Source organism: Colobus angolensis, unplaced genomic scaffold (genome assembly GCF_000951035.1).
Source record: "Colobus angolensis palliatus isolate OR3802 unplaced genomic scaffold, Cang.pa_1.0 Scaffold204, whole genome shotgun sequence".
NCBI lineage: Eukaryota > Metazoa > Chordata > Mammalia > Primates > Cercopithecidae > Colobus > Colobus angolensis.
In genome coordinates this window covers 3,214,313-3,227,841 of record NW_012115200.1, presented here as the reverse complement: position 1 = coordinate 3,227,841, position 13,529 = coordinate 3,214,313, and the positions used below count along the sequence as shown (strand labels likewise).

Here is a 13,529-nt window from a genome sequence, read left to right as displayed (position 1 = left end):
GACCAGCAGGCCCCGTTTCACCCTGTAAGCTGAAACAACTAAGAAAACCAACATATGACATGGAACCCCAGCTCAAGCCGCTAGACAGCAGAGGGAGGACGGCAGGGACCCTGGAGAGGCTGCAGATGAAGCAAGCCCGCTGCTCCCGGCTGCTGGCTGGAAAGGGGCCCATACGAGGAGGGCTGGGGCCACCCAGACCGTGCACAGCCACAGAAGAATGCAAGTTCTAACTGGAAGCTGCTGCTCGGATGGGTGATGAAACACCGCTCTAACCTAAGCCAGTATTTTCTATCATCCGTTAGCAAATTTAAGGAAAAAAAAAAAAAAAACACATAAAGTTGGTTTTTCAAATGCAGCCTATTTAAAACTGTCTCTGACTAAAACAGGCAAGCAGTGGACTTCAGGTAATTCCCATTACACATAACTTTTTCCCAAAGGTAGAAAGAAATTTGTATCTTTAGGGACAAACATTTCAAATCACAGAGAACTTATATCACAGGCTGCTGTGCAGCGACGGTATTTATAAGACCAGACTCTGAGATACAGGTGTATAAAGGAACAAGAGAAATCACTATCTAGAGAGCACCTCAGGAAAACGCCAGTGTCCCTCTGAGGAAGGATACTAAAGCTTCTATCTGTGATTTCTAAGTGCCACAAATTAATTCTCAGGTCATCTGCAGAAAGATACGTTTCATGATCACTATTTACTGAAATGGAATTTATATGATATGTGTGAGCATTTGCAAAAATTCGCCGTGGACTTGCTTCTACCATAAGATCCATGGGCTTCAATATTGGAACCTAAAAATGGAAGGAAATAGGAATTCAAAACAAAGATCACAGCAGCATATAATTAGAACACTTACAGTAGATAATGAAACAGGACAAGTTTATATTCACGGCTAGTAATTCTGTTCAGGCAATACCCCCAAATAACCAATTAGCAGAGTTACGAAAATACGTTACAAAATGGAATACTGACTATTCCAAGTCTTCCCCCTTACTTCCATTACCGACACCGACACACTCCTGCTGAAGAAAAGAAGATCAGCTGGCACGGTAACAAGCCGCCCGGGCACCGAGGCCTGCGGCTCCCGCTCCCATGCGCCCTCTGGTGGCCACACTGAGACGCTGGACAGCAAAGTCTTCCCGGGTGGCTCAGCTGGGCCCCTCCCTTTGTCTTCTCCTTGCAGCTACATGTACAAACCTCCTCTCACTGCACCAGGACTATGCTTCTTGGCGCAAACCCCACAAGCCTCCACCGGCTCCAGGGACTGGCAGGGTGCACAGGAGGGTGCTGGGGAGCTGAGGATGTTCCATTTCTTGGTCTGGGGCTGACTACATGGGCATGTCCAGTCTACAAACATTCATGGAGCTGGTCACTTATAGGGCAGACGTATTATTTGGGGGTATGTATTATTCATTACACTTCATCTGAGGTTAAAACAAAAAGTAAAAGGTACCTCCTGCACCCATCTCTGTCGAGTGCTGTGGTCAGGGAGGCTTCTAGGGAGGCCCAATTCACACTGAAATGGAAAGGGCAGAGAGGAGAAGGGTGCTGGCCGGAGGCCGCCTGAGGCCACCTGAGGTCAGAGGTGAGAGCTCAGGTGTGAGGAATAGCATCACACATGAAAAAAGGACAAAGGTCTGCATCTCCCTAACACCCAGCTGGAAGAAAAACATAAGCTTTAAAATCAAAACAAAAAATTAATGAGAGTATTTTTTGTTATTCTTGTAATTAGAAACCAAAAGGGAGAGCCTTGAAAGCTTAGGGAAAAAAAATCTCTCAACTGAGTCCTGTCTGGCCAAATTCTGTAAAAAACAAACGTGGAAAAGTGTGTGTAGTGAGACTTCCCTATTTTAACCCAGTTAGTGCTGACCACAGCCTTGGATTCTCTAGATCAAGAAGAGTCAGTTCAACAAAGTTCAGGCTTAAAAAATACACACCTGCCACAATCCTTTAACAAATCTCCCATTAATCAAAACACATGATAGCTGCAATACTTACAAAGATTCCTTCTTTTATTTAAAAAAATTGTAATTTACATATAAAATAATTTGTTTTCATTTTTAGAGATGGGGTGTGGCTATGTTGCCTAGGCTGGTCTTGAATTCCTGGGCTCAAGTGATCCTCCCATCTCAGTCTCCCAAAGTGCTGGGATTACAGGCTTGAGCCACCGCGCCCGGCCTAGTGGTCCCGATTTTAACCACCAAGATGGTCCAGCCGGTCAAAGCCAGCCAGCAAAGATTTGTCTCCAATACTGAATACTCAAGTTCTACTGTGACAAAACTGGATTCCTATTTTCAGAAAGATCTGGGTGCTTCCTCAGCAGACCTTGCTTTCTCTGCAGTAACTTGACAGAGTTCCCTCCACCTGCACCTGTGGCAGAGAGAGGCGCCCACGGCCCCACTGGGCCACTGACCGCCCTAGCATAAGGTCATGCCTTAAGGTTTTGTAAACTTCAGGCCAGGAGAGATGTGCTTCTTTTTTTTTTTTTTTTTTAAGAGACAAGGTCTTGCTATGCTGCCCAGGCTGGTCTCAAACTCTTGGGCTCAAGCGATGCTCCCCACTCAGCATCCAGGGACCACAGGTGCTGGGACCACAGGTGCGCACCACTGCACCTGGCTTGTGCTTCCTTGACCTTAAGCTGCTTTAGGTTTTTTCTCTTTTTTCTTGAGGTAGGAGCCTGTGTGTGTGTTGGCTTAGTATCTGAAGTTAACTTGAAGCCAGCTGTGCCGACACCAAGCATTTACTCAAATAAGTCACTCTGATGACAAATAGAACTGGAATCTGAAATTATTTACTCAAGAATGTTATGCTTAAGATACAGGCCAAATGCTATGACACACTGATCTTCATCGCAGGAATTCTAGTAGAAATACGGAATTCTTAAAAACACACCTCAACCTCAGGCAAGAGAACAGGCAAAAAGGCTGCTGAGCAATACCGAGGCGCTGGGGGCGCCGCTGCACACGAGCGGTGACTCAGTCTGGTGGGACTGACTGGCGGCTTCCCCGTTAGAGGAAGTCACTGGACACAGGTCTACCTGTTGGCACTGGAAGAAGGGTCCGCAGTGTCCCGGGACACTGGGACACGCGGACTGCAGAGCTCCATCAAGTCGAGCCCATGCTTTACGGCTAAAAATAGAAACAAAACCAGAACCCCCCGCACCTAGAAGGAACTTGAAAGCTCAGTGGATTAAAATGCTAGACTTTCAGCTCAGGGAAGTGGCTTCCAATCCAGCCAAGCTCAACACAAACAGAGCTCGTTCCAACAGTTGGGAACAGCCTCCTGTGTGCTGGCGGCTTCAGCCCAGGTCTCACGCACAGAGGCAGAGGCAACGGCTGGCTCTTGGTGGGACCCAGTGCTGGCAGCCTCTGAGGAGACACCCGGGCTCTGGGCATAAAGGACCCCGCTTCTCGGTGGCACCACAAGCGCTCACCCTACAGCCGCAAGCCTGTGGGAAGCATGACCTCGAGTTCCACTTACTAGCAGCAGCCTCTGACACAGCTGCACTTGGACGGCCGCAGCAAAGGAGGGCTCCCCAGGTGCGCAAAGGTACTTGGGGAACAGGATGAACCCTCTAAGTCTTTGGAGACAAGGCCATGTCTGAAGAACAAGTGGCTCTAAATGAGATGCTTTAAAAGCCGCCAGGCACGGCGGGGCATGGTGGCTCACGCCTGTAATCCCAGCACTCTGGGAGGCCGCGATGGGGGAAATCACCTGAGGTTAGACCAGTCTGGTCAACATGGTGAAACCCTGACTGTACTAAAAATACAAAGATTAGCTGAGCGTGGTGGCACACGCCTGTAGTCCCAGCTCCTCGGGAGGCTGAGGCAGGAGAATCACTTGAACCCGGGAGGCGGAGCTTGCAGTGAGCCAAGATGGCGCCACCGCACTGCAGCCTGGGCGACGGAGCGAGACTCCGTCTCAAAAACAAGACGCAGGCACTTACACTTGGAGTGTCTGTCGCACAGGGCCGAGGAGCGCATGTCGCACAGTCGGATGGTCCCTTTGCTGCTGCTATAGACGAACACGTTGCACTGGTGTGGGTGGAACTCGGCTGCGGTGATGACTTCGGTCAGCTCCTCCATGTTAGCAGGCTTGATGTCCACGATGTCTGGAAGGGTGTGGTTAAGGCACAGTGCTCGGCTCAGCTGGTTTTAATTAGTTACATTCGGTCACGTGAAATAGGATGCCAAATAATCCGCAGGGTGAGGTTTAGGGGATTAGCTATTAAGAAGGCCGATTACACATCCCGAATTCCAAAGGAGCGCCTGGTAAGAGGATTGGGATGAGCACACTCAGACGGCAGCAACGCCCCGGCCCAGGGGGAGACCCTGACACGCGAACACCGCTTTCATCTTGCTGCTATTATTGTTATACAGAAAGCCCTTAATAGTAAGATAGTACATACTTAATCATATAAATAGGAAGAGCAAGCTAGCACCATATGTGCAAAATCCCACACTCCCATACAAAACTACAAATGCAAGAAAACCGCCCTATTCCAAAAGATGTTGCTCTTCCTGACATGAACAGTTTATTCCGTGTAGTTAGAGCAGATCCAACATGGCAGGCTGCCCTATACAGAAATCCTTCGACTGAAAAAAACAAGGAAGGGCAGAATTCAGCTGTGGGTCAACTCGGACCAGCAGGCCCCGTTTCACCCTGTAAGCTGAAACAACTAAGAAAACCAACATATGACATGGAACCCCAGCTCAAGCCGCTAGACAGCAGAGGGAGGACGGCAGGGACCCTGGAGAGGCTGCAGATGAAGCAAGCCCGCTGCTCCCGGCTGCTGGCTGGAAAGGGGCCCATACGAGGAGGGCTGGGGCCACCCAGACCGTGCACAGCCACAGAAGAATGCAAGTTCTAACTGGAAGCTGCTGCTCGGATGGGTGATGAAACACCGCTCTAACCTAAGCCAGTATTTTCTATCATCCGTTAGCAAATTTAAGGAAAAAAAAAAAAAAAACACATAAAGTTGGTTTTTCAAATGCAGCCTATTTAAAACTGTCTCTGACTAAAACAGGCAAGCAGTGGACTTCAGGTAATTCCCATTACACATAACTTTTTCCCAAAGGTAGAAAGAAATTTGTATCTTTAGGGACAAACATTTCAAATCACAGAGAACTTATATCACAGGCTGCTGTGCAGCGACGGTATTTATAAGACCAGACTCTGAGATACAGGTGTATAAAGGAACAAGAGAAATCACTATCTAGAGAGCACCTCAGGAAAACGCCAGTGTCCCTCTGAGGAAGGATACTAAAGCTTCTATCTGTGATTTCTAAGTGCCACAAATTAATTCTCAGGTCATCTGCAGAAAGATACGTTTCATGATCACTATTTACTGAAATGGAATTTATATGATATGTGTGAGCATTTGCAAAAATTCGCCGTGGACTTGCTTCTACCATAAGATCCATGGGCTTCAATATTGGAACCTAAAAATGGAAGGAAATAGGAATTCAAAACAAAGATCACAGCAGCATATAATTAGAACACTTACAGTAGATAATGAAACAGGACAAGTTTATATTCACGGCTAGTAATTCTGTTCAGGCAATACCCCCAAATAACCAATTAGCAGAGTTACGAAAATACGTTACAAAATGGAATACTGACTATTCCAAGTCTTCCCCCTTACTTCCATTACCGACACCGACACACTCCTGCTGAAGAAAAGAAGATCAGCTGGCACGGTAACAAGCCGCCCGGGCACCGAGGCCTGCGGCTCCCGCTCCCATGCGCCCTCTGGTGGCCACACTGAGACGCTGGACAGCAAAGTCTTCCCGGGTGGCTCAGCTGGGCCCCTCCCTTTGTCTTCTCCTTGCAGCTACATGTACAAACCTCCTCTCACTGCACCAGGACTATGCTTCTTGGCGCAAACCCCACAAGCCTCCACCGGCTCCAGGGACTGGCAGGGTGCACAGGAGGGTGCTGGGGAGCTGAGGATGTTCCATTTCTTGGTCTGGGGCTGACTACATGGGCATGTCCAGTCTACAAACATTCATGGAGCTGGTCACTTATAGGGCAGACGTATTATTTGGGGGTATGTATTATTCATTACACTTCATCTGAGGTTAAAACAAAAAGTAAAAGGTACCTCCTGCACCCATCTCTGTCGAGTGCTGTGGTCAGGGAGGCTTCTAGGGAGGCCCAATTCACACTGAAATGGAAAGGGCAGAGAGGAGAAGGGTGCTGGCCGGAGGCCGCCTGAGGTCAGAGGTGAGAGCTCAGGTGTGAGGAATAGCATCACACATGAAAAAAGGACAAAGGTCTGCATCTCCCTAACACCCAGCTGGAAGAAAAACATAAGCTTTAAAATCAAAACAAAAAATTAATGAGAGTATTTTTTGTTATTCTTGTAATTAGAAACCAAAAGGGAGAGCCTTGAAAGCTTAGGGAAAAAAAATCTCTCAACTGAGTCCTGTCTGGCCAAATTCTGTAAAAAACAAACGTGGAAAAGTGTGTGTAGTGAGACTTCCCTATTTTAACCCAGTTAGTGCTGACCACAGCCTTGGATTCTCTAGATCAAGAAGAGTCAGTTCAACAAAGTTCAGGCTTAAAAAATACACACCTGCCACAATCCTTTAACAAATCTCCCATTAATCAAAACACATGATAGCTGCAATACTTACAAAGATTCCTTCTTTTATTTAAAAAAATTGTAATTTACATATAAAATAATTTGTTTTCATTTTTAGAGATGGGGTGTGGCTATGTTGCCTAGGCTGGTCTTGAATTCCTGGGCTCAAGTGATCCTCCCATCTCAGTCTCCCAAAGTGCTGGGATTACAGGTATGAGCCACCGTGCCTGGCCAAGATTTCTTCTTTTAATTATATCCCTTTTCTGGCACTAAAATAATTTAAGAGCAACAATTTAAAAATAGAAACATTTCTGACTCTTACCCAGTTAGGCTCAGATACATAAATAGTCCATTCTGAACTGTTAGAGAGGTACAATCTCAAATACTGACCTAAGTCATTGTACAGAATTACCTGTCTGTGGTCTCTTCCCCATGCACTGACTAATGAAATAACTACACTTCTCACACGCCTTCAGCAGGGCCACCAATTATACCCGTTTTATTTAGGCTAAACCCACAAACGCACCCTTGAATAAAACCAAGACTGGGCCTAGAAAGGCCTACTGTTTTCCCAAAATGAGCATGGGAGCTCATGGGTTGTGGCAGGGTCTGATCGGGAGGAACAGGGGTTTCTGAGGGTGGGGTGTGCACAGGTGCCTGGGTGGGAGGTGCTGTTGGCTGCAGAAGAGACGGACGAGACTGGAGGGGGTCAAGTGCCCACCCTCGGGGGTCCCATCATACTTCTACTTTAGGGTCAGCAGTTTCATGATGAAGGAACTGCACAACTCGTGTTACTGTCACTAAAAGTGATTTACACTAATTAATGGATGCAAAAGCAGCGGCACTGTGTATCAGACACCACCACCATTTTGGATCGAAACATCTTGGCTCACATTAGAACCCTATAAACTACATTTTCAGCATATGCCACAGCCTTTCTCACTCTGATGAGCTCATAGGAAACAGGGTGATAACATCGATGAGAGAAGTCTGAGGACACTCCTCCTGGGACATTGGGGAATGCACGATCCCAGGTGCACCCGCCCCGCAGGGCAAAGCTGGAGAAATGGCATCAGAACAGACCCAGCGTCACTCCCAGGGGCACGTGTGTTAGGGAAAGGCTTCTGCACTACAGCGTCCTTCTCTGTAGCACTCCAAAGGCTAATGTGGAATGGGCTCACTCACTCGGTCTTCACTTGATAAACAATAGCGTAACGGGCTGAAATCTCATTAAAAACCAGCCACCCAACCCAACCAACTCAACCAGCCACACCCACCCCCCCGCAACCAAACCACCCAACCAATTAACCAACCAACCAACCAACCAACCGTTTTCAAATCTAGTAATGGCACTCCCCTGGGACCAGGCACGGTTTCCTTCCAGGGGACACACCTCTGCACAGGTGCTGGTTTCTCACCAAGACACACCTGGGCTTGAGTCCAGTTTGCCGGACACCCTTCGCCATGTTCCATCTAATTTAAGACACACATCAGTCGTACGTAGCACCAGGCCAATTATAAGACATCGAGGTTTTAAGTTTTACCCGATTTCAGAGATGTTAAAATGTGAAAAAATCTAGGCATTGGAATTGACGAAATATGGTCATTTCATACTGCATGAGGTGGGGGGGGGGGGGTAGGGAGCGCCAACAATGGAGCAAATAACTTAACAATTAAAAAAGTAATGATGCTCATGGACGGACAGGTGAAGAGTTCTGAACTGTCAGCATCTGCCTAAGCCAACCCCAAAGAAATGCCATGAGAACATCCTGAATGCATCTTGGTGGCCCACAGCTTATCTTTCAATCTGCAGCCTGTGCTGTTTCACCGGCGAAGTGTTCGGAATTCCATCTGAACTTCAACCTGCCACGTGCTGTTCCGAACCTTCAGAGAGAAGGGTGGCTGGTATGTCCACCAAGATTTCTGCTGTACAATTGGATGTGAGTTTTCCCCTTAGTATTGCAGTATTGTCTAAGGACCACATGTGACTTTTTGCCTTTGTGAAAATAGGAGAAAGACCTTGCTCTAAACACACACTCATGAGCGCAAATGACTTTCGTGACTCAGGAGGCAGACCTCACAGTACTCCACCGAGCAGGACTCTCCAAACGGCAGACATAAACGTTTATTCTTAACGTCTGAGTGGCAGTGGATAAAGAAAAGGCAACGTATACCCGTAGTGCAGTGATTCTAAATGGATCTCGAAGTCTTCCATCTTCGTCCTTCAGGTTATAACCTTCTGCTCTTTTATCCCGTTCACTTATTTTCCATAATTTTATAGTTTTATCTGAAAATAAAAACCTCATTCTCCATATGAAAAGAAAAACTGTAACATGCATCACTACTGTTTGAGTATTATATTAGAAAGCGGTGTGGCCCTATGTCGGTTTATAAGCTATGGGGTCTTTGAACACGAATATTTCCAATTGGAGGTGTTTTGCACAATAAACAAAGATGTGGAGACGTGCAGAGTAACATCCTAATAACGTGCATGTGTGGTTTTTGTTGCATACTTTGAATTTTCAACCTATCACTTGCTACCTTAGATAACTTACCCTCCCCCCAAAATTTAAAGCAGGAATAACTTCTAAAATAAAAAGGAATCTACACACACAGAAAATTAAAAATAAAACACTAAATCAGCCACTTAGAAAACAATTCTTACCATTTGTAGAGAGTAGAAAATGAGCAGCATTCTGTTGTGGTAACCACCTAATTTTATTAATTTTTTCCTCAATTTCTAGACTTTTCAAATAGTCAAACTCTGGTTCATGACTTTGAAAAGTGCTGTAAACATTATATTCTCCCCTAGAATGAGGGCGGCTTTTGTTCTGCAAAGAAACATGAGAGCTGTTTTAATGAACAAAGCACAGTGCAGAGAAAATTTCTGTACTACAAATTTGAATATCAAATGACCATATATATTTTTTAAAGCTAAAAAATCCTGGCTCAAAAAAAATCTCTAACAGATGAAACTCAGAATCAATGTTTTGGGGGAAAAAACAAAAAAGAAAGAACTTGATTTCCAACTCTTCCATTCCACTTCTAGGTATGCATCTGGAGCAGGGTCTGCCGAATGCAGCCTGCCGATTTAAGGCAAGTGTTAGTGGAACAGTCAGGCCCACGTGTGCACATACTGTGTCTGGCTGCTTCTGCACCATCTGGGTAGAGGTGAGTGGTTGTGAAAAGGCCGCATGAGCTACAGAGGCAAAAATGTCTGCAATCTGGCCCTGGAGAGAAAGCGTCTGCAGAGTCTGCTCTACAGGAGAGCCGGCACGGGCCCGAGGAGCGTGACACAGCGATGTGGCGGCTCCAACACAGCAGTAGTGAACCAGACGCCACACGCATGCCAACCAGAGGAGAAGGGCACCGGTGAGCCACAGAGCCATGCGGGCTGAGATACATGAGCCAGCACAGACAACGGCACGGTGCTCCCAAGTGAAGCAGGCCGCACAGGTGCCCAGAGCGAGGCGCTGCTTACATATGTACAGAACAATTCTGTTACAGAAGTAGAGAAACATGCTTGGGAAGATATATACCATCTTCAAAATCATGAGCAACTCTGGGAAGGTAGAGAGAGGGAGAAGGAAAAAGACTGGGAGGAAAGTAGCAGGATGAAACGGGGAGGGGACAACAGGAGCGTCATCGGTATCCCGAGCACTCTCTTTCCTTTGATGAAGGGATAATCTCTGGGTAGTGGGTTTGCAGGTACATCTATATTAACCTCTGAATCTTCTGCACACCTTAAATGAAATTTTCTATTAAGTATTAAATATTTCATAATTCAAAATCAAGGACGCCAGTATTTTCACTCTTGCTCTATAACCAATATCTAATATCTTAGGTGTTTAACACTTTAGTACATGTGCTAAAGAAACAGAACTAAACGAACTTTTAGGTCTAGACAGATGTTCCTTTATATTTCCAATCTGATCAAGTATCAGGAGAAGACATCCCAAGGAGCTACCCACACCTCTCCACTGCACTGAGTCCGACGTGCAGGGCACTCCTCCACTGAAGCCTCCATGGGCAGGAGCCGAGCGCCTCGCCGCCGACTACCCCGCGTGTGCGGCGCAGGGCAGATGTTGAAACTGCTCTCCTTTGACCCTCTCCTACCCCTCTACAAAAAAGCACAGCCCCTCAACAGATGGTTCTATCGCAAGGGAGAAAAATGGAACCAAATTATTTAAAAAGAAAAATCTGTATAACTAAATTAGTCCTATCCCAAGACATTCATCTGTCAAGAAAAAACAGCAGAATATAAGCAAAAAAATAAAATGTCCAAGTCAAAGTGCTGCCTGCGCCACCCTTTCTCCCAGGAGCCAGAACAAGAATGGTCCCTGGGCTGCCGGCTTGTCTCTCTGCCATGAACCGGTTCCAACTCCCATCCCAGACACCCAAAACCCAAGCAACCCCTCAGCCTCCTCCAACACTCCGAGATCTCATGGAGAGCCATTCTGCTAGGGAAAGAAACTCTAAAGGAAGCCTCGGCGGGGACAGAGACAGGAGAGTAGGGGAGTAACATATAGGAAGAGGAGGAGGAAGCAAGCACCTTCTCTTTTTGGACATGCTGATTTCTGATTTAACCTGATTCCTGGGGACTAGAGCTGAGCCTGGAGGGCAGGGAGTTGCACAGCCACATCCATAAACTCTGTGTGCCTTAGTTTTACCAGCTGGGCTTTCCTGTAAGACTTAATCTGCACAGAAAAATAAGAAAAGCTTGAAACTCAAGGTGCTGACTATGCTCCCTACCTCATCTTCTGCACAGCCAGAGCTTCCTGACAAGCTTCTATGGGCCTGACTCCTGAACGTCAGGCCCTGCACCTTCCACCATCTGCTGGAGCACTCACTAGCCTTCTGAATCCCCCATGCTCCTTTGATTCTAAGATGCGCAGGTGGACACCTCTGAACCTTGCTGCAGCTTCTAACTGGGAGCTGGGGTCGCTTAATGGGCAGCAGCTTCATCCTCTTGGCGGCTGCAACACCATCCGCGGCCTCTCTGACCACGGATGAAAACGTGCACTGCCATCCTCACCCACACAGAAACACAAGACCACAGTCAGGGTCACACATGGCAACCAGCAAAATACTCTAAAAACAGATGGAACATGAAGGTCTTTCAGATGTTAACCAAAATATGAAGGAAAAGAAAAAAAACTGCCTGGGGTTTACCAAGTTGCAGTTGACTGGGTTTATTAAAGAACTTTAGTAGGGACTTGCTCCTGTGTAAATCTGTCACTCACGTAACAACTTAATACATCTTAAATAAGCACTTAAAACTCTGTAATACCCAACATATTTTAGAACGAGATGCTTGACTTTTATCATGGTCTGTTTTATATCTGAGACTATTATTTTTGGGGTTAAGCAATGATTCACAAAAACAAGAGAAATGCCATTTTCTACCCTAAAATCTGTTAGGCAGGGATGAGGTATTTTCCCCAAGGCTGTCGCTACAAGGACAGACTTTTTAAAGAAGCTAAAAGTGAAGTTTTGCAGTAAGATAACCATGACTCAGCAGTTTGTTAAAAAGTCCTCCTGCTGGTCAGGCGCGGTGGTCCACGCCTGCAACCCCAGTTACTTTGGGAGGCCGAGGTGGGTGGATCACCTGAGGTCAGGAGTTCGAGACCAACCTGGCCAACACGGTGAAACCCCATCTCTACTAAAAATGCAAAAATTAGCCGGGCGTGGTGGTGCGTGCCTATAATCCCAGCTACTCGGAAGGCTGAGGCAGGGAGAACCACTTAAACCCGGGAGACGGAGGTTGCAGTGAGACGAGATCATGCCACTGCACTCCAGTTTGGGCGACAGAGCAAGACTCCATCTCAAAAAAACAAAAACTCCTCCCGCTTTAAAAGTATTATTTAAACACCACAACCCACTTTTACTTCTGTTGAAAAAGGTAAGGTGTATGGTTCTTTTTTTTTTTTTTGAGACGAAGTCTCGCTCTTGTTGCCCAGGCTGGAGTGCAATGGTGTGATCTTGACTCACTGCAACCTCCGCCTCCCAGGTTCAAGTGATTTTCCTGCCTCAGCCTCCCGAGTAGCTGGGATTACAGGTATGCACCACCACGCCCGGCTAATTTTGTATTTTTCATAGAGACAGGGTTTCTCCATGTTGGTCAGGCTAGTCTCAAACTCCCGACCTCAGGTGATCGGCCCACCTTGGCCTCCCAAAGTGCTGGAATTACAGGCGTGAGTCACTGCGCCTCGCCAAGGTATATGGCTCTTAAGTATCATTGTGTGATATTCTACTTCTGAGATAAGAATGCAAAATTATAAATATATCAAACTGTGAAGATTTAGAAAGACTGATAATATACTTACTATTCACAAAAGGATTTCTTACCATCCCAAATCAGAGAAAACAGGGATTATAAAAATCTTTAACTACCTGGACATAATCAAAATTAAAGCTGCAACAGATACGTTTTGATAATGAAATTGGTTAGCACCTGTCAATTTTCCCCACGTGGCCCAGGGACAGTCCTCCTCCAGGCTCCCCTTCCTGGGCGCAGGGCCAGCACTTCCTGTGTACAGATCTGCAGAGTGGGGAACCAGGGCCCACCAGCCTCTAAACCAAAGTTCACCATGCAAATTTAGAGACCAGACTTTGGAGATGATAAACTGTCCCTTTCATCTGTTAGGAAATTCAAGAGACAGGAAGGGCAAGGGACAGTATTTCCACTCTGTTAAGGAAAAGGCAGGACAAATATTTCAGACTCCAGGCATGGCTGCACCGAGCCAAGGTTCTTGCCCGGCATCCTTGCCTACCGAATCACGATCTCGCTTCCTTTACCACTGCTCATTAGGACCTCTGACGAGGCTCCAGAGAGAAGAGGGAGGGGGCTGGCAAGGCATCAGTGAGAAGTAAGTGCCGTGATCTGGAAGCCAGTGTTTGTTTATGAGCTGTGGGCTCCTCCAAGGCCCACAC

The 13,529-nt window shown here is 46.7% G+C and overlaps 1 protein-coding gene across 1 annotated transcript in view; it reads right to left on the bottom strand.

Annotated features, from left to right (window-relative positions):
* The window catches only part of PPP2R2D (protein phosphatase 2, regulatory subunit B, delta), a 19,507-nt gene extending 9,818 nt beyond the window's left edge, over positions 1 to 9,689 (bottom strand). Inside the window, exons 1-4 of the mRNA XM_011941960.1 lie at positions 9,262 to 9,689; positions 8,771 to 8,883; positions 5,274 to 5,451; positions 3,957 to 4,121 (exon numbers count right to left, since the gene is read on the bottom strand). Of these exons, the coding sequence (XP_011797350.1) occupies positions 3,957 to 4,121; positions 5,274 to 5,433 (325 nt within the window). The 5' untranslated portion in view covers positions 5,434 to 5,451; positions 8,771 to 8,883; positions 9,262 to 9,689. The remainder of the gene's footprint in view (positions 1 to 3,956; positions 4,122 to 5,273; positions 5,452 to 8,770; positions 8,884 to 9,261) is intronic.
* Positions 9,690 to 13,529: the final 3,840 nt, after the last annotated feature.